Source organism: Lissotriton vulgaris, chromosome 1_2 (genome assembly GCF_964263255.1).
Source record: "Lissotriton vulgaris chromosome 1_2, aLisVul1.2, whole genome shotgun sequence".
Classification (NCBI taxonomy): Eukaryota; Metazoa; Chordata; class Amphibia; order Caudata; family Salamandridae; genus Lissotriton; species Lissotriton vulgaris.
The window spans coordinates 295,374,125-295,399,227 of record NC_141686.1 but is presented as its reverse complement, the minus strand read 5'-3'; the positions used below and the strand labels follow the sequence as shown (position 1 = coordinate 295,399,227).

At 47.0% G+C, this 25,103-nt stretch overlaps 1 protein-coding gene across 3 annotated transcripts in view; it reads left to right on the top strand.

Moving 5' to 3' along the window:
* Window positions 1-18,692, top strand: part of KDM2A (lysine demethylase 2A) — a 939,997-nt gene extending 921,305 nt beyond the window's left edge. For all 3 annotated transcript variants that reach the window (XM_086953271.1, XM_086953272.1, XM_086953273.1), the window contains one exon: window positions 14,674-18,692. In XM_086953271.1, the coding sequence (XP_086809397.1) occupies window positions 14,674-14,855 (182 nt within the window). In that variant the 3' untranslated portion in view covers window positions 14,856-18,692. The remainder of the gene's footprint in view (window positions 1-14,673) is intronic.
* Window positions 18,693-25,103: the final 6,411 nt, after the last annotated feature.

Sequence of the window (25,103 nt, the reverse complement as noted above, 5' to 3'; positions counted from 1 at the left end):
CAACAACAGCTCCAGGTCCTCTACCACCAGCGAACAGTGACGCCTTGTCACTGCCCCCCGACCACACAACACCGGTCGGGGGCAGACTCCAGCAGTTCCTGCCCGTCTGGAAGTCCATCACCACAGACAGGTGGGTCAGAAAACGTATCCAATACGGTTATTGTCTGGAGTTAACGTCCACTCCACCCAACATGCCCCCAAAACACCGTCCTATGTCGGACGAGCACTTGCACTTATTGCAGCAGGAGGTCGCAGTCATGCTGCAAAAAGGGGCAATAGAGCTTGTGCCTATGCAAGAGAGGCACAGGGGTCTACTCCCTGTACTTCCTGATACCAAAGAAGGACGGGTCCCTCAGACCCATCCTGGACCTCAGGCCACTCAACTTCTACATCCTGTTGGAGCACTTCCATATGCTGACCCTGCAGCAAGTGCTCCCGTTGCTCAGGCAGGGGGATTTTCTCGCAACATTAAACTTAAAGGATGCGTACTTTCACATTCCTCTGCACCCTTCACACAGGAAATACCTCAGGTTCACCATCCAAAACCAGCACTACCAATTCAAGGTTTTGCCTTTCGGTGTCACCACGGCACCCAGGGCGTTCACAAAATGCCTGGCGACAGTGGCGGCACATCTCAGGAGACAAAACATCCACGTCTACCCCTATCTGGACGACTGGCTCATCCAAGCGAAGTCAGCCCAGCAGTGTGCCGCCCACATGTCCCACACCATTCACCTCCTGCACGATCTGGGATTCTCACTGAATTACCCAAAATCCCACCTCCAGCCTGCCCACATACAGCAGTATCTGGGTGCGACCATAAACACTCTGGCGGCCACAGCACAGCCGAATTCAGTGAGAGTTAGCAGCATTCAATCGCTGATCCAAAAATTCAGGCCTCAACACTCACTTCCAGCAAGAGTGTTCATGCAGTTGATAGGCATGATGGCCTCCTGCATTTCCATAGTCCCGCACGCGAGACTACATATGCGCCCGCTTCAGGAGTGCTTAGCACGTCAGTGGACTCAGGCTCACGGGCAGTTGAAAGACCTAGTGTTGGTGAGCAGTCGGGCATACAACTCTCTGCATTGGTGGAATCCACGAAACCTTTGCAAGGGCCGACCATTCCAAGAGCCTGTGCCACAGATTATCCTGATGACGGACGCTTCTCTCCAGGGTTGGGGAGCGCATGTACTCCATTACACTGTACAGGGACTATGGACGCAACAGCAGAGGAAGATGCACATCAATGTTCTGGAACTGATGGCGATCTTCATGGCACTGAAAGCCTTCAAAGTACATCTGTGCAACAAGGTCGTGTTGATCCGGACGGACAACATGACTGCAATGTACTACATTCAAAAGCAGGGAGGGACACACTCTCCGCAGTTGTCTCATCAGGCTCAGAGCATGTGGAAGTTGGCCATTCAGAGGAACATCTTCCTCATGGCAGAGCACCTCCCGGGCAGGGACAATCAGATGGCGGACCTGCTCAGCAGGCACAGCCACCAAATGCACGAGTGGGAGATACATCCATCAGTTCTCCAACCGTACTTCCAAAGGTGGAGTCATCCAGAGATCGACCTCTTCGCCACAAGGGAGAGCGCAAAATGCCAAAGCTTCGCCGCCAGGTTCCCACAGTTGCAGGGCAATGCGATTTGCGTACGCTTTTCCCCCAGCACCTCTGATACCGCTGGTGGCACGCAAGCTCAGGCAGCACTCGATGACTCTCATCCTGGTTGCTCCAACGTGGGCTCGCCAACCATGGTACACCATGTTTCTGGAGCTGTCCGTGGTACCGCATCAGAGGCTACGTCTCACACCCAGCCTTCTGACGCAGAGCCATGGCGAGATTCAGCATCCAGATCCGCAACAGCTCAACCTGGCGATCTGGCTCCTGAAGTCCTAGAGTTTGGCTACCTGCACTTGCCTTCTGACTGTATGGACATCATTCGGGAGGCAAGGAAGCCCACCACCAGGGGATGCTATGCGGCGAAATGAATGGAAGCGGTTTGTAATTTATTGTGCAGACCACTTCATTAACCCGCTAGATGCTTCTATTCAGAATATCATCTGTTACCTTTTCCATCTGTACAAATGTAATCTGGCATATGCTTCCATTCGCATTCATCTATCTGCAATGGCCGCTTATCTCCGGAATAGGCAGCACCTCTCCCTCTTCAGGGTGCCTGCCATTAAGGCTTTTCTGGAAGGACTCAAACGAGTCATTCCTCAGCGGACTCCACCAGCTCCGGAGTGGAACCTCAATGTGGTCCTCACCAGGCTAATGGGTCCTCCCTTTGAACCACTGCATTCCTGCGAGATTCAGTTCTTGACGTGGAAAGTGGCTTTCCTCATAGCAATTACATCGCTACGGAGGGTTAGTGAATTACAAGCCCTAACTATCCAAGAGCCATTTATTCAAATTCATTCAAACAGGGTAGTGCTTCGCACTAACCCTAGGTTTCTTCCCAAGGTTGTGTCTCAATTCCATATCAACCAGACTATTGAATTACCAGTTTTCTTTCCAAATCCCGAGTCATTTGCGGAGCGGATGCTCCACACCCTTGTCGTCAAAAGCGCCCTGATGTATTACATCGATAGGACCAAGGATTTCAGGAAAACTAAGCAACTCTTTGTCGCCTTTGCACCACACCACAAAGGTAACCCTATTTCCAAGGCTGGTATTGCTCGGTGGATCGTTAAATGTATCCAGATCTGCTATCTGAAAGCAAAACGTACCCTTACCATTCCACCAAGAGCCCACTCCACCAGAAAGTTGGGGGCCTCTATGGCATTCCTTGGAAACATTCCTTTGGAAGACATATGTAGAGCAGCCACATGGTCTACCACACACACATTTGCAAAGCATTACTGTGTTGATGTGCACTCCAAACAGCAAGCAGCTGTAGGGCAGGCTGTTCTCAAAACACTTTTCCAAACTGCTGCAGCTGGCACGGGCGGCCGCCGCTAATGGAGGGACTGCTATGTATTCTATGCACAGATATGAATTCAGCAGCCCACATGTCTCGAACCGAATATGCTACTTACCAGTATGCATCTGTTCTTGGCATGTAGGGCTGCTGACATTCATATCGCCCGCCCTCCTCCCCGGCGCCTGTAGCAGCTGCAGAATTCACATATACTTCTAGCATGGTCATCATTCACTGAGTTTCACTCCATCTTGGCCACAATGGCTAAAAACAATCTGGGGATGGAGTCGATGCCCATGCGCACTGTAGTCCAGGGGAGGAGCCACCTATCTCGTGATACTTCGAAGAATCTTCCAGGACAACAATGTGCAATCATCCGGACCCAACACTAGGCGGCGATCTATGCACCGATATGAATGTCAGCAGCCCTACATGCCAAGAACAGATGCATACTGGTAAGTAGCATATTCGCTTCACTCGGAGGTGATGCAAGGTCTCTTTCAGCAGGGGGGAGAGCCTTGTTTGGATCTGTTCGCCCCTGAAGAGAACGTGCAATGTCAGAAGTTCTGCACGTTGGAATTTCCAAGGCGACACTCGCTAAGCGACGCTTTTTGTCGCGAGTGGAGTTGTGGTCTTCTATATGCCTTTCCGCCTATACAACTTCTGCCCAGAGTGCTGAAGATCAAGCACAACCGGGCCCAAGTAATTCTTGTGGCTCCGGACTGGGCACAAAGAGTCTAGTTTCCCGAGCTCTTGGACATGGCCATCGATCCTCCAATAAGACTGCCCCCTCTGGGGGGCAGGGGGTCTTCTGTCTCAACAGCAGGGGAGGTCCTCCACCCAAACCTGTCCAGCCTCCACCTCATTTTGTGTAGATAGAGTGGTGACCGTTGACAGCCTTCACCATTCCTCCTGAAGTCTGTAATGGTCCCTTGGCAGCCAGGCGTCTCTCTACTCAAATAGTATACACTTGTAGATGGAACAAATTTGTGGCATGGTGCGCAGCAAAGGCTGTGGATACTCTTTCTGCCCCCTTTCTGTGGTTCTCCTCTTTCTACTGTCAATAGCCCACCAGGGCTTTGCTCTGGGCACCCTCAAGGGCTATATTTCGGCCTTTCTTCACCTTCCTGATCAGCCTTCTCTTTTCAAGTCCCCTATTGTAAATCGTTCCCTTAAAGGCATTACTCGCCTGTTTTCTCCTATTCCTTTCGTAATGCCCCAGTGGGACTTGAACCTTGTTCTGACTTATCTTATATGCACTTTCTTTGAGCTGCCACATAATTGTCCTCTCAGACTCTTGACCTTAAAGATAGATAGATAGATATATTTATTTGCACAATTCATACAAAGCTAGAAGATAAAAATAAACTTCCAGTGCTCAATTTAAGAGAAAAAAAGCAAGTTCATGTCTGGCTCGGTGAAGTATCATGGGAGCGGGTCAGCCACTCTGGAAGGTCTGCAAGATACAAATTAAAAAGTAGAGGACCCAAAAATGCCTCCCTGCTTTAGGCTTTTGTTGGTCATGATTTTATTGGTTGTAGACCAGCCAGCTGAGATTTTTATTTTGACCCAAGTATCAGAATACAGAGAGATGAGAGCGTTCAATAAGGTCGGGGGAATGCCATATTTGAACAATTTCTCCCAGAGCTTGGGACGATCAACGCTGTCAAATGCCTTTTGGAAATCGATAAATCCCAGAAACAACGATGTTCGAGGCATGTAGGCTGCTGAATACATATCTGTGCATAGATCGCCGCCTAGTGTTGGGTCCGGATGATTGCACATTGTTGTCCTGGAAGAGTCTTCGAAGTATCACGAGATAGGTGGCTCCTCCCTTGGACTACAGTGCGCATGGGCATCCTCTCCATCCTTAGATTGGTTTTTTTCCGCCATCGGGTTCGGATGCACTTTCCTGTACTCCAAGTTCGGAATCGAAATAAACCTATCTAAAAGGCCAAAAGGCCTTCGGATTCGTCTGTATTTTCGATCGGTACCGAAAAGCTTCTTCACAATCTACTTGCACTCGGGTCGTCGAATCAGGCCGTTTGGCCTTCTTGACGCCATGTGGACCGACGGTCAATGGAACGAAGTTAATTCAAATATTGCCCGCAGTGCAACTCAAAGTTTCCGCATACAGATAAGCATCCTGTATGCAACAAATGTTTATCGCCAGATCCTAATGAAAGCGATTGACTCGCTTGTGCCCAATTCCGGTCCAAGATGACGATCCGTAATCGGCAGGCGGCAAGGCAAGAGATGCAGAGGTCGGCACCGGAGCCCGATATGGTCTTCGACGAGGAAGAACTAGGGGACGTCGAAGACTCTGATCAAGAAGAGGATCAAGACTCCGAGCACGACTCTGACTATTATATCGACGAGGAAGAACAAATCGTCGAGGTCGAGGAGTACGACCAAGACATCGTAGCTGTCGAAGACGACTCCGATGACAACGGGGGGCGAACCATGAGTACACCGCCCCACACGCACACTACGCCATTATCAGAGACTCAGGTCGAGGCATCGCCAACAGGCCTTAGCCAAGATCGAAACACTGATTCTATAGCCCCGCAATACAGCCCAGCTAAAAATATACAGTAAGAGCCTTCTGAGACACGTAATCCAAGAGCGGTTCAATCGAAACAAAGTAATCGACACGACAGTCTTCGGACCGAACGTCGTCGAACCGAAGGTGATAAACACAAAGGGCGCCAAGCCGAAGGCCAGCGTTCCATATAAACCTTCAAAGCCAAGGTCCATCGACTCGAACAAATCCAGTTTGACAGCCGAAAAGGGACCAAAGGTTGTCTGCAAAACCCAAAGGCCTACGCCCTAAACCGTTGTCGAACCGAAAGCAAAACCAAAAGTAGACCAACCGAAAACAGTAGAGCCGAAGGCCATTGATCGAAGAAGGGCATCGAGCCGAAGCCACAGGCTCCGAGGACACCTCTACAGCCTAACAAGCCGAAACACCAGATAAAGGTTATCGAACCAACAAAACCAAACGGCCCAAAAACAGTGGTGCAACCTGTGAAATCCGTCGCACCGACAAAACCTATCAGACAGACACTGCCCATAAAGCCTCAAAAGCTGATCCAGGCGCCGAAACCGGTCGAACCGAGAAAGGACAAACCGAAAACATCGGCGCCAAGGCAAAAGACTGTGGAAGAGATCATCATCCATCCAGACCCCTCTACAGAAGATCAGTCTAAACTATATATTGACCCAAATACTGGTAAAGTGGCTGTTAACAAAAGGAAGAAAAGACCAGCCCCTGCTGAAGACTTTTCTACTATTCCACTCAAAAAGAAAAGAGACTGTGCAAACTCTCCTATTCTTTTCGAGCCTATCTCTCCAGCTATGCCTACTACTCCACATTCACCATACTCACCTACACGCTCCGACTACGAGCCAGATGTAGATCAGGACATATATGCTGATCAGGACACAGATGCTAATTTTAAATATCCACAAAACCCAGATGTAGACCCCAACTCACAACCATGAGGGGATGACCCAGACCGTGATGAGGCTCAACCCATTATAGACACACCCACATACCCAGCTAGACCATCACCTACAGAAGACACGGTGGCATTCAACTCATTAATAGATAGAGCAGCGCTCTACCATAATGTAGAAATGCATGCAGATCCTATAGAGGAAGACTTTGTTTGATACGCTTGCAACATCAGAAAAAAGTGTCAAGACACTGCCCATGTTAAAAGGGGTCCTAAAGCACACAAATTACATATTCAAAGACACTGCTAGGGCACGTGTCATCAACCCTAGAATTGAAAAAAAGTATAGGGCTGCACCATGAGACCCTACTTACATCAGGGGACAATTGCCTTTAGACTCATTGGTAGTCCAACGCACGTAAGCTTGCTAATTCTCAAACTACTGGAGAGGCTCCTCCTCCTGATAAGGAGTCAAAGATTTTAGAAGCATCAGGCAAGAGTATCTCAGCTCAAGCAGCAAACTCGTGGAGAATTGCCAATACCCAAGCCTTGTTGGCTAGATACGACAGAGCGCGCTATGACAGCTTAGAAACACTTCTCCAACACTTACCTGAGCCCTTCAAACAGCAGGCCGATGAACTTGTACAGGAGGGAAATTTCATTACCAATGCCTCCATTAATTGTGCTCTAGACACGGCAGACACAGCTGCCAGATCTATCAACACAAGCGTACTACTTAGGAGACACGCATGGCTTCGCGTATCTGGATTTAAGAGTGAGGTCCAGACCACAATTCTTAACCAGCCAATCAATCCTGATTTTTTATTTGGTCAAGCAGTTGACTCAATTCTGGACAAAATGAAAAAGGACACAGACTGCAAAGTCAATGGGGGCTCTTCAGTCACAACAACACAGAAGCTCCTTTCGTCGCTTCAACTACAGAGGAGGAGTGTGAGGTAATACATTGCAGCAATCCTCCACATACAAAAGTAATAGGCAATCCACATACAATCAAAACACTAATCGTGATGTATACCGAGGAAATAACAAGGGCAGAGGGCGTGGAGCCAATACCAATAGATCCTCCACTAATACCAAACAGTGACTTCTTGGCACTACCCCCAGACCATACAACAGCAGTCGGGGGAAGACTACAACAGTTCCTACCAGTCTGGCTAAACATCACTACAGACATTTGGGTCAGGCAAATTATCCAACATGGCTATTGCCTAGAACTCCCATCCACACCACCCAACATACCACCCGTACACCGTCCAATGTCAAAGGACCATATAACATTATTGCAGCAAGAGGTCATCAGTATGCTGCAAAAGGGGGCCATAGAACCAGTCCCATTAAAACATCAAGGAACAGGAGTATACTCACTATACTTCCTCATTCCCAAAAAGGACGGGTCTCTCAGACCAATATTGGACCTCAGGCCCCTCAACCAGTACATTTTATCAGAGCATTTTCACATGCTCACTCTGCAACAAGTCTTACCACTGCTGCGGCAGGGAGACTTCCTAGCAACTCTAGACCTCAAAGACGCATACTTTCATATACCAATACACCCTGCTCACAGAAAGTATCTCCGGTTTACAATCCAAGGACAACACTACCAGTTCAAAGTCCTACCATTCGGTGTAACAGTTCCACGGGTTTTCACAAAATGCCTAGCAACAGTGGCGGCGCATCTCAGGAGACAACACATTCATGTGTACCCATATCTGGACGATTGGCTAATACAAGCGCTATCGGCCCAGCAATATGCCAGCCACATGTCAAAAACCATTCATCTCCTGCACAATCTAGGTTTCTCGCTGAACTACCCAAAGTCACACCTACAACCCTCCAACGTACAACAGTACCTGGGAGCTACAATAGATAGACTAGCAGCAAAGGCATATCCAAACACAGCACGTATCAACGGAATGCAAACGTTAATCCAAAGGTTCAGACCACAACACTCATTGCCAGCTCGAGTGTTCATGCAACTAATAGGCATGATGGCCTTGTGCATATTCATAGTCCCTCATGCCAGACTACACATGCGTCCGCTACAGGAGTGCCTAGCAAGGCAGTGGAACCAGCCTCGGGGGACAATTAAAAGACCTAGTGTTGGTGACCAGTCGGGCATACAACTCTCTGCATTGGTGGAATCCACAAAACCTTTGCAAAGGACGACTGTTCCAGGAGCCTGTCCCACAAATAGTGATAACGACGGACGCATCCCTGATAGGCTGGGGAGCCCATGTCCTGCATTACACAGTCCAGGGTCTATGGACTACACAACAGAAGAAGATGCACATCAACCTACTAGAGTTGATGGCGGTCTTTCTAGCCCTAAAAGCGTTCAAAAAACATTTATGCAACAAGACTGTGTTGATCCGGAAGGACATGACCGCTATGTATGATATTCAAAAATAGGGAGGAACAAATTCCCCACAACTGTCGCATCTAGCTCAAAGTGTGTGGAAATGGGCTCTTCAGAGGAACATGTTTCTCATGGCAGAACACCTCCCAGACAAAAACATAGCCGACCTGCTCAGCAGGCACAGTCAACAGATGCACGAATGGGAGATTCACCCCAATGTTCTCCAACCATTCTTCCGGCAGTGGGGACAACCGGAAATAGATCTGTTTGCCACAAGCAAACGCAAAATGCCAGTACTTTGCCGCCAGGTTCCCACATCCGCAGGCTAATGCGATATGGATGAACTGGTCAGGCAAATTTGCGTACGCTTTTCCCCCAGCTCCAATATTACCGCTAGTGGCACAAGAAATGCACCAACATTCACTGACTCTAATCCTAGTTGCTCCCACATGGCCGAGGGAACCATGGTACACAACCTTCCTAGAACTGTCAGTGGTGCCTCATCAAAGACTGCGACTCACACACAATCTTCTAACTCAGAGCCATGGAGAAATCCAACACCCAGATCCGCAACAGCTAAATCAGGCGATCTGGCTCCTGAAATCCTAGAGTTTGGATACCTGAACTTGCCTCCAGACTGCATGAATATTATCAAGGAGGCAAGAAAAACACTACCAGGGCATGTTATGCAGCAAAGTGGAAACGTTTCGTCATTTACTGCAGTAACAACGATATTAACCCATTAGATGCTTCTACACAGAACATTTGCTATCTCTTGCACCTACAGCGTTACAATTTAGCCTACTCATCCATCAGGATACATTTAGCTGCGTTAGCAGCATATCTCCAAAACAGGCAACACCTTTCACTGTTTAGAGTGCCAGCAATTAAAGCATTTATGGAGGGACGTAAACGAGTAATTCCCCCAAGGCACCCACCTTCACCAGTCTGGAATCTAAACATAGTTTTAACCAGACTTATGGGACCACCTTTTAAACTACTACACTCAGGCGAACTACAATTTCTTACTTGGAAGGTGGCTTTCCTTATTGCCATTAATTCACTTACAAGAGTTAGTGAGCTGCAAGCCCTAACTATTCAATTCAAGTACATGCCAATAGAGTAGTTCTCAAAACAAACCCTACATTCATGCCAAAAGTGGTATCCCATTTTCATATAAATCAAACAATAGAACTGCCAGTGTTCTTTCAAAATCCACACAGTTGCTGAAAGGGCCTTACATACTCTAGATGTCAAAATACTATATGAAATGAAATGAAATGAATGAGATTTATATAGCGCACGACTTACCCTGGGGCATCTCAGCGCTTGCTTAGGGAACCCGTCCTGGTATTCCCCTGTGAGATGCCCTGGCAGGGTGTCCACAAGGTGAAAGCCAGGCATCCCACCGCGAGGGGCCGTTGTGGAGATTAAGCAAGCTATTGCCCAGAGTCGCAGAGTGTGAACCCGTGAGTCGAGAAGGCACCGGAGCGAGAATTATCGAGTCCGTGAAATTTTTTAAGCCCAAGACCCGCCGAGGCGGGGAATTGAACCCTGGTCCCGGGCCGAACTCAAGCTCCAGGTCTGCCGCCTCTAACCCCTGAGCCACACTTCTCTCACATATAGATAGAACTAAGGCATTTCGCAAAATAAAACAGTTGTTTGGTGCTTTCTCACCGCAACACAAAGGCAACCCTATTTCAGAGGATGCCCATGCGCACTGTAGTCCAAGGGAGGAGCCACCTATCTCGTGATACTTGGAAGACTCTTCCAGGACAACAATGTGCAATCATCCAGACCCAACACTAGGCGGCGATCTATGCACAGATATGAATGTCAGCAGCCCTACATGCCAAGAACAGATGCATACTGGTAAGTAGCATATTCCTTTCCTTGCAAGTGTGACCTCGATCATATGGGCTAAGCAAATCAGATTGTCCTCAATGTGGCAGCCCTTTTAAAAGCCAATTTGTGTGTAAGGTATTAATTTGTGATCTTCCACCCAGCTGGTCAGTTCTTGAAGTAAGACGCTTGCATAGGCCTTTCCATCAACATCGAGGAGTGCAATCATCCGTTATCAGGATTAGATTGCGACCTTTTTTGTGGATAGGGACGAGGAGAGCCACACCACGAATCTGGAATGGAACCACCTATTCTACATGTCTCAAATAGAGGAGCCAAAAGCGCTGCCCACTTGTAAGTCGAGGCTTTGTATACCTTAGTTGGTAGCCAATTTGGGCCAGGGACCCCTCCTGGCCGTATTCGTTTTATAATAAGGGTAACTTGACTTGGGGTAACCTTAATAGGTAATGAGCTACCAGCGAGGGGATTCAAACGGATGGAGCAATAATAGTCACACCAATTATTTTTGCCAAGCTTAACGTAGAGTTTCGATGTGGGCCTCCCATTCAGATGGGAAGACATTAATTATCGTGGATGATTGGCCTTGTCTAGTAGCCTTGTTTACCCAATTCCAAAATCTCTTTTGATTTTATGATTTCATGGGCAAGTGTCAGGCACTGTTCTTCTTTAAACCTTAATATCCTATACTCTTTATGGGTGGTCGAAATCTTCCTACGTAGAGACTCATAGTCCAGGCTAGTATATGTGCTTTTACGCAATAAGATATTTAGTTTATTTTTGATACTCTGTATGCTGAGCTTGAGGTCGCTATGGTGAGGTACAGATGAGCAATAATTGTTTGAATATTTAGCACTCTTTACAGATAGATTTTTTTTAAGTGCCTCCGCTACCTGTTCCCACTGTGGTGGTGTCAGCTGGTTGCTAGGCTCTAGATTAAAGTTTTCCAAAAAGTTGAGCACCTTATCTTCAATTGCCTCTTGTTGGTCCTGTGTCCAGTGTAGTTTTCTAATTGGCTCCAATGTTGAGTCTTTCCCAATTAGGTCAATTTTGGCCTGAAACTATGCTTTGATAAAACCTTGCATGTTAAGTTTGCATGATCACTTTCCAACGAGGGGGTTACCACAAATTCCTGAATTAGTTGGAAGTGGGCAACCGAAATCAACATGTAGTACAGGGTAGCCATTCTGAACGGAGATACATGGGTATAAGCAGCTGACCTTAAAGACTGTTTTTCTGGTTGCCATCACCTGTGCTCGCAGGGTGAGTGAGCTTCAAAACTCTTTTTTTCTAAGCCACCTTTCCTTGCTGTTCATCTGGACAAGGTTGTTCTCTGAACTCTACCTTCTTTTCTTCGCAAAGTGGTTACCTCTTTCCACATAGGACAGACCATCACTTTGCCCACCTTCTTTTTGCCCCCCGCAGCCTTCTAAAGAGGAGAGGCTCCACTGTCCGGATCCAAAACGTGCGCTCTAATTTTACCTGGATCGCACAAAACCATTCCGAGTCGATAATCAGCTCTTTGTTGGCTATGTGGGCGCCAAGAAAGGTTGGGCCGTGCAAAACTGAACCATCTCTCCCTGAGTCGTTCTTTGCATTAAATTTTGTTAATACTTGGTGAAAAGGGAACCTCCAGTAGGGTTACGCGCCCATTCCACCAGGGCGACGGCAGCAACTACTGATTTGGGACGTGGAGCCCCCTTCATGACATCTGCCAGGCAGCCACGTGGACTTCTTTGCACAATTTCACCAAACATTACTGCCTGGACAGCCAAGTCCGAAGAGACTGTTTCCTTTGGTCGCTCTGTTCAAGACTTCCTGGTGTGAACTTGGTTCGCAGAACCACCTCTGAGGTTAGTATTGTATTACTAGGGTATCTATTCTAAGGTAAGGAATCCATAACGAATAGTCTTTCAGATAAACAAGTTACTTACCTTCGATAACGATGTTTCTGTAAGAGACATATATTAGTTATGGATACCTTACTGCCCCACCCATCCTCTCCTTTCTGCAAACTGACTTCTAGAGTGAGTGACTCCCCTTCAGGGACCTAGTTTTATGCCCCATTGGTCAGTGTCTTGCAGGGCTCTGTGCTTCTATTGTGGAATGTCGTGTAAAGAACTTATGTCTGCGTGCAGGGGTGGCGTCTAAGTAGATACCGCAAAGTCATTCTGGCGATCACGACGACGAATGCGGAGTTGGCCGACACCACCTACAGACGTGCAGGGGTACTGCTGAAGAAAAGTTCTCTGGATACAGTCTGATGCCTGATGGTAATTCTAAAGTAAGGAATCCATAAGTAATGTCTCTTACAGATATATCGTTACCGAAGGTAAGTAATTTATTCATTGCATCCAACTGCATTTCAATTGTATTTCAACTGCAAAATACCTACAAAGTATTATTTCGCTTACCTGCACCAGGCCTAGCTAGGTTCTAGAAATACAATAACTAAATATTTTTATACAAACCAAATTGGTCTGAGTTCAGTCTTTAAGTGTGTGACGTAATTTCTTGCGTGAGTGTTAACAATAAATGATTAACACTACTTTCTGATAAAGCCTTGCTGCTCGCCCACTCTACCACAAATAGAGAATAAGGTGCTATCTTATTTCACCTCTGCCTACCTTCGGGGTTCCACTGGACTCTATACCTAATTTTGGTATAGTATATACAGAGCCAGCTTCCTACACTGGGGTCTTAAGGTCTTCCTTTATTCAACCCCTACATGATGCCTGTATATTGCAATGCATCCTTAAAACTGGTCTGGACACTAGACTGTCAGCGGCACTATGGGCACTGGCATCCTTGTTCGACAATATGCTTTGGTTCATTGCACCCAGGTCCTCTGGAGATCTCCAAGCATCGTTGATGGACAGAGACAGGCTCTTCAGTTTGAAGGTGTATTTGCAACAAGAGAGTTTTAAAGACAGGCTGGCTACTGCTGGTGCTAAATATCAGTAGTACGGACGTTTCGGGGACACTACAGGGGTCTTGACTTCAGACACGTTGAATAAAGCCTGCCAACATTGTGGCTGGAATTGGTGGTGGCAAAAGCTGTGGACACCTTTAGATCGGCAATCCTCACCAGCTACATTCACAGCAGACTGTTTCGGTTTCCCCTACCATGGTCATATGAAATCAGTAAGGGCAGATTTTGATTTTTTTCTACCAGGCAGCATGCAGTTACTTCGGACCAGTGGGTAATTCAGGTTGATGATTGCGGTTACTACGTCCCATTTTTTGTCCACCACATTTTTGTTCCACCAGTTTGTTTTACCTTAGGCGTCCCCCCACCCCCCTGCCTTTGCAATGGTGGCGACCCCTGTTCCCCGGTCCTGATGTCAGGCTAGTGCCTTGGTTCTGAGGCTTCTTGTTCTTAAAGCCTCCAGCTGGGTAGCACATGCATGCTGTACACTGGCACCCCAAGTGATCATACAGAACTTGGTTCAGTCTGATTTCATTAGTTTCATAATTTCTGCAGATTAATGAATCTTTGATCATTCCGCTTTTCCATAGACATGAACAGTAAACCTGGTTGTAGACTGTGACCCCCCTCCCACCGCCCCCCCCCCCCCCCCCCCTACCTTTAGTGGCTCCATACTCATGGCCCATTAGTTATGTAGATTAATATTTGGCTGTTACAATATTCTTTTGTGCTTTGATTACCCAGATTAGATGGATTCTTCCTTCAATGAAGGTACTTTATAATTGATAATCCAGTTGCTCCAATACGAGCCATAGTTTGTTCATCAAGTGTAGGGCATCGGTGCACAGGGTTGACACCTATAGTCCGCTTAGGGTCTTTAATTCTGGATGCGGGGTGAAATCTCCACGGTTTGATGCCACAACCTGCCAGAGCACAGGATCTGTTGTAGAAACTTTGCATATCCAGTCTGGCATCTTGGATATTTAGAAAGGTACGGTCTATATGGTTACATACAGCAGTCTCCATAAAGCACATTACCAAAAGTAAGTAACTTGTTCATCTGCTCCAAACAGTTTTTTCGTGTTCTTAACCTCTTGTTCTCTTCTTTCCAAACAGGCTGCAATAAGATGACAGATCAATGCCTGCTGTTCCTTAGACGAATCCCCAATATCAACCTCATTGACCTTCGTGGCTGCAAACAGATTACTCGCTCAGCCTGTGAGAGCTTCATTTCAGACCTTTCCATCAACAGCCTGTACTGCCTGTCAGATGACAAGCTCATTCAGAAAATCAGCTAGTGGGCACCGGAGTGAAAGACTACGGATGGACTCTGTGTGTCCCTGCCACCAAAACACCCCTCCCCAAACCCTTCTCCTCCAAGGAGAGTCCGGTGCAAGGCACAGACTGCAGCCAGCCTCGATGTGCTCCCGGAAGCCATGGAGTGAGCACGTGTGCTCGATGGGCCTGGGCTTGAACCCCCCCTCCACCATTCTCTGGATTGTCACACGTTTGCTCTTGCTTTTGCCGCCTGGCATAATTGGTCGACTGAAGAGTAAAAGCTTGGATGGAGGAGGATTAAAACTGAAGTGCGCAATAAGAGAATGCTCCTCCTTCACAGTTTCACTTAATTTATTTTGTTTATTCTGACAGGGTTTGTTTGTGGGGAACCTACCTGTTCCAGAGGACCTGGTATTTGCTGTCTGTGAAATTCTCACTGGGCTGATTCAGTGCCACAATGCCATCTTTGTTGTTTTTTGTTCTGTTTGCTTGGGCTCTAAATTTGAACTTGGCAAGGCACTTTGTTGCATTGTTTCCTGTTAGCAAGAAAGTAAAGTCCCTTAGAGTGCAGGTGAGAAGAGGCATAGGCTCAATAACCATGATATAGTAGGTGGTTTTGGGGGTAATACAGCATTTCCTTTGATCTTCCCTCCATTACTGGCTGAAGCGTCAAAAGTCTTCTACAATAAAGACTGCTTTTTATGTTCGTTTTAGGGTTAGCTGTGCTTTCCCTGTGGTGTATTCTGTATGTGGAATTCCTGAGGTCGCCAGCACTGTATGAGAAGCTAGAAGTAATTTACTCATGACAGTAGACCACTACAGCATCAATAAGGCTGCTTTCTACACATTAAAGTGCAGGCTTGGATGCTCTGTTACTTCAAACAACTGGAAATAAAGTTAGCTTTGTCTACAGATCATCTTCCAGTGGAGCAAATTCATCAACAGGAAAGTGACTCCATGCTTGAAGCAGAGCGATTTCTCCAAAGACTACATGTCCATGATATTCAATCCTAACACATTCACCCTCACCTCACTGCAAATGATATTCCCCCAAATAACACTGAAGTCATTTATAAGAATGGCTTGCAGCTGTTCATCAGGCAAGCTTTCAGACCGATAGCAAGGCATGAAATACAGCTGCACACTTAACACCTTTAAAATAATTTATCAGTGGTAACGAGGTAAACCCTTAGCTTGTTGACGACCTGGCTCATCCTTTTTTTTCTTATTAATGCGTGCAGCAACCACAAATAATTTAGAGCTGGTTCACTACAATCCATTGTCAAAAAAGTGAGCGCCTAGTGTTTCCTTTTCCGGACTTGCTGCCATTTCCTCTTCCTAATGCAGTGGGCGCTGCTTATAGTGGAGGATATTTTCCTCCATCCCTCCCAGGAGTGAATTTTTTTACTTGCTGGATTGTTTAGCTTTGAGCGTTAATATGGTTACAAATGTCAGTGGTTCAAATTGATCCCCCTAAGCTGATGTAGTGCAGGACAGGAAGGGCTCTAAGATTTTAGTTTTGTAACACTCAATTAAGGGTATAACTTTGTAGACACAAATAAGGTTTTAGTCAAATAATGCAAGGTTTCAGAATTCATGCCAGTTGGATACCAAAAATGAGACTTGCTGGATAAACTAATTATGCAATGTGGTTGGTCTCCTGCACAGCAGGATGTTCAGTAGAAATTCCTAAATGGATCTGTTCCCTAGCATCACTTTTTTTTTTTGCACTTGACCAGATTTCAGTGAGAACACTGGAAGGCGGATAGTCCTTATGCTCTTCATTGCAACAAAGAAGTAAACAGGGATACTGTGAGATGTTCACCAAATGAGCTGTTTTTGGTAGGAATTATTCAAGCTTATGGAGGTCTTGTACTTGATTGCGTCTGTGTCAAAGTCTTGTCCCAGGGAGCAAGTAGGAAGAGCAAGTTGTCAGTTTTGTTGAGTATGATGTTGCAATTTTACAGGTCCAGACAAGACTTCTGTCTTGTGATGTAACTATGCTATACAGACATGTATAGCAAACTAGAGCATTTGACACGCCCTAATCAGTATCCTCACTTCATACACCCCTAGCAAAGCCTAATGATTTGATTTATCACCTATGCAGAAGCGTTCACTCTAAGGGGTGTGTAGTGCCAAGGAACTCAAGACTAATCAGTGTCAAATAAGACTGCCAACATAAACCGATAATTAGTCAAGTGATTGTGAGCAGCGAATGTGATAAAGAATGCCTCTAATCCGATGGGAACACAATGTTGCATATGCTTGCCAGTCCTGTTGCATATGCTTGCCCGAGTATGTCCCTTAAGTATAACCTTACATTGCTCAGCTGATTATACCCATGGTTCCTTGAATGTAATATCCTGTCAGCTGCAACTGGAAGACCGTGACCTACGCACATCTTGTAGCAGCCATTGAATGTACTGGTCTAACATCTGATGCGGATTTGCCTTTGGTTCATTGATGCCTCACGGTATCGAGGTAGCATGAAAACATTTTATTGAACTGCCAAAGCTTAAGTAAACTGTAATGGGTATTTTATGCAAAGTAGCTGTGACAAAGTATGAAGAACAGAGAAGAGTAGAAGTAGGGAGGGAATATGTATTGCGAGAAGAAATTGAGATTTTTGGCAAAAGGAAATGGTGAGCTTTCTTGCACTGGTGTGCTTTAAGTTTCTTTGAACTGTATCTGGCACTGCCATTATTAATCACCCTCCAATTCGATTGACTGAAGTGAACCAGTCATATGGGATGTCTCATCAAACCCCACTTTTGGTTTGTCCTAAACCTGGCAAAAGTCAACAAAACATAATTTTGCTATATGTTGAACCATAGTTTGCATATCCATTCAGTGTTGGTTGCTGATGGATTTCCATATCTCAGTTGCTGGTTGGAGGCGGACTGATCTCAGTAAGGAGGGAAAATAGCTTCTAGCCTGTCTACCCATCTTTACTCAAAGCTTTGTTCACGTAAGACATTTAATTTACCAAGCGGATGGGTTATGATTTCATAGCATTAATTCTCCTCCTTGATGTCTGCGGAAGAGGTGAGCCTGATTAGCACTCAGCAATCAATGACCCATTCGGAAGACAACCACAGACCATGGGAGCTGCGATCTTAGGAATGTAGACCCACAGCATTGTTGGTACAGACAAGTATATGTTGTACATATTTGAATTGCATAAAAATGTGTGTAGTCATTGCATCAACAACCTGCATCTCAAGTCTTAAAGTTATTTTAATTTTTCTTTATTTTGTTCAGTGTTCCCTGAGTTTTATGTTCAGCTGTAGAAAAGGAGACTGGTTTTGTTAAATGGACAGTCAGGGTAGTAGCAGGTTTTTTTTTTCTCCCTTCTACTGCAAATGTCCCAGACTCTTGCACCACCCATTCTAGACTGTCAACACCTCCCCGCTCCAGATAGAAAGGGCTGATTGGTTCCTTGTGAGCATGGCCAGCTGGTGATTGTGCACATATGGCTTTGCTGAGGCTCAGAAAAATGTTTTTCTATTGAAATATTTTGTAAAATATTAGTTTTTTCTGTTTAATTGAATCAATAATTCATTTTCTGTTGTGCGAGTGACTAGCCATGGGTGTGTGCAGAATCTTTAATGTTCTAATCGTTACTGCACAGTCTCTTTTTTGGTATCAGGTCTATTTATGCAGTCAGTGGGAGTGTGAGACTGCTACATTATGTGGCTGTATGATTCATTTTTTTCTGCTGGGGCTTGGATGATTTACACAGATTATTCCAATTAGATTTTGTAAGACATGCAATGATGTCTATGGGTCCTCCTCACAATAAGATACCTGCTTGGAATCAAAATATTTTTTTTGACAATAAACAGTTGTACAAACTTTGCCTCTTTGGGATTGTTTGTTTGCATTCTGCAGGTGTCTGGTTTTTGTATTCATGATATACATCTGTGTAGTAAATCACTAGCCAATTGGCCTCAAAGACACACTGGGGTCTGCCATTTATGGATTTCTCAGTGGGTGATCGGCCATCGTAAAGCCCAAATAATTTTGGATAATGTTATTTGGTACATGTGAGCTTTCCCTATGGTGGTTTTCAGTAGATTAGGTAGCGTCCGGCAATCTGCTGACCAAACCTGTGTTAATATAATATTTTATTAGTTTTTTTGCACAAATCTCTTCTAGATTTGCATGCTGTGCACTAATTTACCATCTAGTGGTTGAGTCTGGAAGTGTTCACTTACAAACTTTCCTGGTGGGTGTCAAGCAAAGGCTGGGTTAGTATGACTCACTGGGACATCAACTGTAATCTCAAAAGCCCCCCTAATGTTACCTCCTTTGTAGATTATTTTTGCTGATGGGTTCAAAAGTGCAGAGCTCCTGCAAATGTGCTAGCAAATGTAAAACTCGTCAAAGGATTGTTTAAAAGTTGTCCGGCTTAACCATGATCAACACTAGAGGTTTTTGCAAGAGGTCTTTGCTGTAGTCAGAGAATATTAAATGCTACAGGTAAGGTCCTGAGACTTCAATTTCATTTTGTAGCATGGACAATGCTGCCACAATTGCCACTAACCGTTCAGTTAATGACGACCCAGAATGCATATTCTGGCTCCCAAGAGACCATAAGACTGTTTTGCCTGTTGGTGTTTTAAATTTAAACTCCTATTGTGCAGACCCAAAATATGAATTGTGCAGTGAACCACTGTAGACTTGTCTGGGTAGTCAAAACTGCATCGGAGTAACTCCATCTCTTGTTAGGGTTTTTTGTTGTTGTTTTTTTTTTTTTAGAAGTCGAGGCTTGGAGAAAACACCAGGCAGATGGAGATTGTATAAGCTTCATCATATTATGTAGTGCGTCACAAATCTTTTCAGCCAAGGTCACACTCTTAAGTCTATAGTGCCTCAGACAACAAGGGTTTTGCAGCAATAATAACCTACATACTCTATGTAAAGCATGGGAATCTAGAAGTGCTTTATACTGCAAAAAAAAGCAGTTATTTCCTGTAGGAAGCTAGCTCAGTATAGTGAAACAAAACAAGGTACTCTGTTGGGTCCAGGCAACCCTTATTGGTTTACAGAGGCAAAAATGATAACTCAAAATGCTTTTTTCAAGTTCCACCATAAGGTATGCTCTAGATACTGCGGCTAGAGAGGTCAACACTAGCATTTTGCTTAGGAGACCTACTTGGTTAAGGATCTCTGGGTTTGAGCCAGAGGTCCAAACCCCATTCTTAATAGTTTGACAAACATCTTTTAGTCCCGAAGTAGATCAGGAAATAGAATAAAAGAAAAAAACCAAGTCCACGGGGAGCACTCCAGTCTCCTTCAAACAGAGGCTCCTTTCATTGTTCTTTTTACAGAAGGGGGTCCAAAATCACGTCCTGAGACAATAATACCTCCATCTATAAAGGTAACCACCAGTCCTCTCCCTCAAGAGGCTTTATACGAGGAGAAGAAAGAGGGAACAACTTTAAAGGTAGGGGTTAGGGCAACACACCCCGTAACCCCCCTTCCCCTAATAAGTAGTGACTTTCCCACACTTCCAATCCCTCCCCATCCCCAACTATACCACACCTGTTGGGAGAAGACTAACAATTCTCCCTATTTGGCAATCTATAACAGACAAATGGGTTATTGGAATTATCCAACATGGTTATTGCCTGGAGCTTACCAGCAATCCTCCAAACATTCCACCCTGACCTCACAAATTGTCTCCAGAACATCTTTAATTGCTCGAACAGGAAGTGCAATCTCTTACTGAAAGGAGCTTTTGAGCTGGTTCCAACACAGTACCAGGGCCCAGGGGTTTACTCTGTATTTTCTCCTTCCCAGAAAGGACTGTTCCCTAAGACCTATTCTGGATTTCAGAGTTGAACCATTATGTTCGAGGCATGTGGGCTGCTAAATTCATATCTTAGCATTAGATCGCCACCTAGTGTTGGGTCCGGATGATCGCACATTGTTGTCCTGGAAGAGTCTTCGAAGTATCCTGAGATGGGTGGCTCCTCCCCTGGACTACAGTGCGCATGGGCATCGGCTCCATCCCCAGATTGTTTTTTTCCGCCATTGGGTTCGGATGCGGTCTCGACGTCTCTCCGTCGGAACCGAAAAAACATCAGTTCTAAAAGCCAAAAGGCTTTGGGTTCTTTACGTCGGTATTGTTTGCGTACGGTCTCGAGTTCTTCCGTCTCTCGGAGCCGGAATCAGCGGAGTTTTTCCAACTCTTTGGACATCGAGGCCTTCTCATCGCGACTCGACACCAAGTTCCCAACATGGAGCGGACTCCGTTTAAGCTGTGTCCGCTCTGTGGGTCCAAATACCCACATATAGACGTGCACCCGGTCTGTAATAAATGCCTTTCGCCAGACCATGACGAAGGAAGTTGCAGGGCCTGTGCGAGTTTCAGGTCGAAGAAGACTCTCACGATTCGGCGCGCGGTGCGCCTGGTGGCCAAGCAGACGGCCCCGGATCCGGAAAACATCTTCGACGACCAAGAAGAGGAGGACCTGAGCCATCATCTTCAAATCTCCCCGCCTGAGTCGGAGGTCGAGGCTGATCCGGAATATGACGACGACGGGGTCGTGGATCAAGGCCTTGAATACGTCGACGAGGTAGGGGACGACAATATGGTTTATGGGGCCGCGGAAGATAGCTCAGGGGACGAGCTATGCCCCGAAGTTGACGAACATCAGGAAAGGGTCGCGGGATCGCCTGTCGGCCTTACCCAAGACCCTGTAGCGCAAGCCTCGGCCCCGCCTGCTGGCCCGGCCACGGACATACTTGCTGCGCCGAGGGAATCGAAACCGAAACTGAAAGAAGCGGTCTCGACTACACCTAAAATGGCCGACCCGAAACTGAAAGCGAAAGTAAAGGACTCAATCGTCCCTAAGATGGCGGTCGTTACAGCAAAGTCGAGTAAACCGGCAGCCTCATCGACTCCGTCGACCTCCGGTCCGCGGAAGTCGAAGAAACATGGCGATTCCACAGGGTCGAAATCGGCGCCGGAGGAGAGATCCTCTAAAAAGGGTGGCACGCACAAGACAAGCGCGCCGGCGCCGGCAAAGCCAGCCAAAGCAAGCGACGCAGCCCCGGCTCCAACAGGAACATCGGCGCATCGCTCCAAGGACTCGAGGTCGGCGCCGTCCATCCCTCCAAAAGACCAACGGAACGTCGCATCCGAAGGCAGGGCCACCTTGTCGGTGCCAAAGACATCGGTTACCGACACATCTCTCGTTGCTCCTTCACTGCAAAGAATTAGGGAGAAGGCTTTTTCATCGTCGGCGCCAACGCCATCGACGCAAAAGGAGGCAGACGTCCCGGTCAAGCCCGCAAGTAAACTCCTCTTCCTTCTACCACCAAAAGTGGCGCCGAAGGCTTTTTCGTCGAAATCGACGCCAAAGAAGTCGGAATCTTCTTCGGCAGGGGCATCTTCAGGTCAGGTGCACGACCAAGAAGAGGATTCGGAGTGCTTCATAGATGCGGACACGGGGAAGTTAACCCTTTACAAAAGGAAAATCACTTCGCAGCCGGTGGAATCCTATGTCATCCCCCTAAAGAAGAAGCACCAACATGACGCCTCAGGCCTCATGGAACCTATCCAGCCTCCTCCAAGAAGGAGCCCGACACCGTCTCCAGACCACTCTGAAAGTGAGGGGTATGCTGAAGATGAACAATATACATTCCCAGTCAATGAACCTGAGGCACAGCCAGATTCATATGATGTCATTGGGGACCAAGGCACCCAAGATATGGGACAAGACCCACAGACTTTCGGTACACGTGCTTCCCCTACAGAGGATTCTGCAGGTTTTCATGCACTCATTGAGAGGGCAGCTGCTAACCATGATGTGGACATGCATGCTGACCCAGTGGAGGAAGACTTTCTGTTCGACACTTTTTCGGTTTCGGAAAAGACTGTCAAGACACTGCCCATGCTTAAAGGGGTCCTCAAGCATGCGGCGGACATCTTTAAGGAACCTACCAGGGCAAGGGTGGTCAACCCACGTATTGAAAAAAAGTACAGACCAGCGCCTGCGGACCCTGCGTACATTCGAGGACAGTTGCCGCTTGACTCCCTGGTGGTCGCAAACGCAAGAAAAAGGGCCAACTCCCAATCAACGGGTGAAGCTCCTCCCCCGGATAAGGAGTCCAAAGTGCTAGAGGCAGGAGGCAAAAGAGTGGCTGCGCAGGCTGCCAATTTCTGGCGTATTGCAAATACACAGGCACTACTGGCACGTTATGATAGATCACATTACGACACACTAGAGCAGATTGTCGAACACCTGCCTCCACAGTTTCAAGAGGGCACCAAAATGATTATTCGAGAAGGACAACTGATTTCCAACGCGGCCATAAAGTGTGCACTTGATGTCGCGGACACGGCCGCTAGGGCCATTAATACCAGTGTGATGCTCAGAAGACAGGCATGGCTCCGCATATCGGGGTTCAAACCTGACATTCAAACAACCATACTTAATCAACCAGTCAATCCGGAAAGACTGTTTGGTCCAGATGTTGACACCACCCTGGAAAAAATTAAAAAAGATACTGAAACTGCTAAATCTATGGGGGCCCTGCAATCACAGCAGTTTCGTGGCAATAATTTTCGTCGCTCAGGTGCCCGTGGAATCACCAGAGGACAGATGGGTCACCAATCACAGTTCCCTAGAGGTGGAGTACAATCCTCGTACCCCAAACAAAACAAGAGGGGCTACAGGGGAAACAGCAACAAGGGACGCGGCAAAGGAGGCAACAATTCACGCTCCTCTGCCCCAAGCAGCCAGTGACTCGCTGTCACTGCCCCCCGACCACTTAACACCCGTCGGGGGGAGAATACAGCAGTTCCTGCCCGTCTGGATCAACATCACCACAGACAGGTGGGTGCGACAGCTCATCCAGTACGGTTATTGTCTAGAGTTAAAATCCACTCCACCCAACATTCCGCCAAGGCAAAGACCTATGTCCGCAGAGCACTTGCACTTATTGCAGCAGGAAGTGTTGGTGATGCTGCAAAAAGGGGCAATCGAGCTCGTGCCAGTGGGAGAGGAGGGCACAGGGGTATATTCCCTGTACTTCCTCATTCCAAAGAAGGACGGATCTCTCAGACCAATTCTGGATCTCCGTCCCCTCAATCTGTACATACTGTCAGAGCATTTCCATATGCTTACACTGCAACAAATTCTTCCTATGTTAAACAAAGGAGACTTCTTAGCAACCTTAGATCTCAAGGATGCTTATTTCCACATTCCACTACATCCGTCCCACAGGAAGTACCTCAGGTTCACTATCCAGGGCACGCATTATCAGTTCAAAGTCCTACCCTTCGGAGTCACAACTGCCCCAAGGGTGTTTACCAAGTGTCTGGCGACAGTAGCAGCGCACCTCAGGAGGCAGAACATCCATGTCTACCCCTACCTCGACGACTGGCTCGTTCAAGCCAGGTCGGAACAGCAGTGCGCCGCGGACATGTCAACTACCATTCACCTCCTTCACGACCTAGGTTTCTCGCTAAATTACCCAAAGTCACACCTTCAGCCGGCACATGTCCGACAGTTTCTGGGTGCGACAATCAATACCCTGACGGCCAAGGCGCAACCAAACCAGGTCAGGATAGACGGCATGCAGTCTTTAATCCACAAGTTCAGACCGGGACACTCACTTCCAGCAAGAGTGTTCATGCAGTTGATAGGCATGATGGCCTCCTGCATCTTCATAGTCCCTCACGCACGGTTGCATATGCGCCCGCTCCAGGAGTGTTTAGCAAATCAGTGGACACAGGCTCAGGGACAATTAACAGACCTAGTGTTGGTTACCAGTCGGGCATACAACTCTCTGCATTGGTGGACTCCACACAACCTTTGCAAGGGCCGACTGTTCCAGGAGCCAGTGCCACAGGTTATCCTGACAACGGACGCATCCCTCCAGGGATGGGGAGCTCATCTGCTCACTTACACGGTGCAGGGGCTATGGACGACGCAGCAACAGAAGATGCACATCAACTACCTAGAACTGATGGCGATCTTCATGGCACTCAAGTCCTTCATTGTACATCTGTGCAACAAGGTGGTGTTAGTCCGGACGGACAACATGACCGCGATGTACTACATCCAAAAACAGGGGGGCACCCACTCGCCACAGCTGTCTCATCTGGCTCAGAGCATGTGGAAGTGGGCCATTCAGAGGAACATCTTCCTCATGGCAGAACACCTCCCAGGGAAGGACAATCAGATGGCGGATCTGCTCAGCAGATACAGCCATCAAATGCACGAGTGGGAGATACATCCATCGGTACT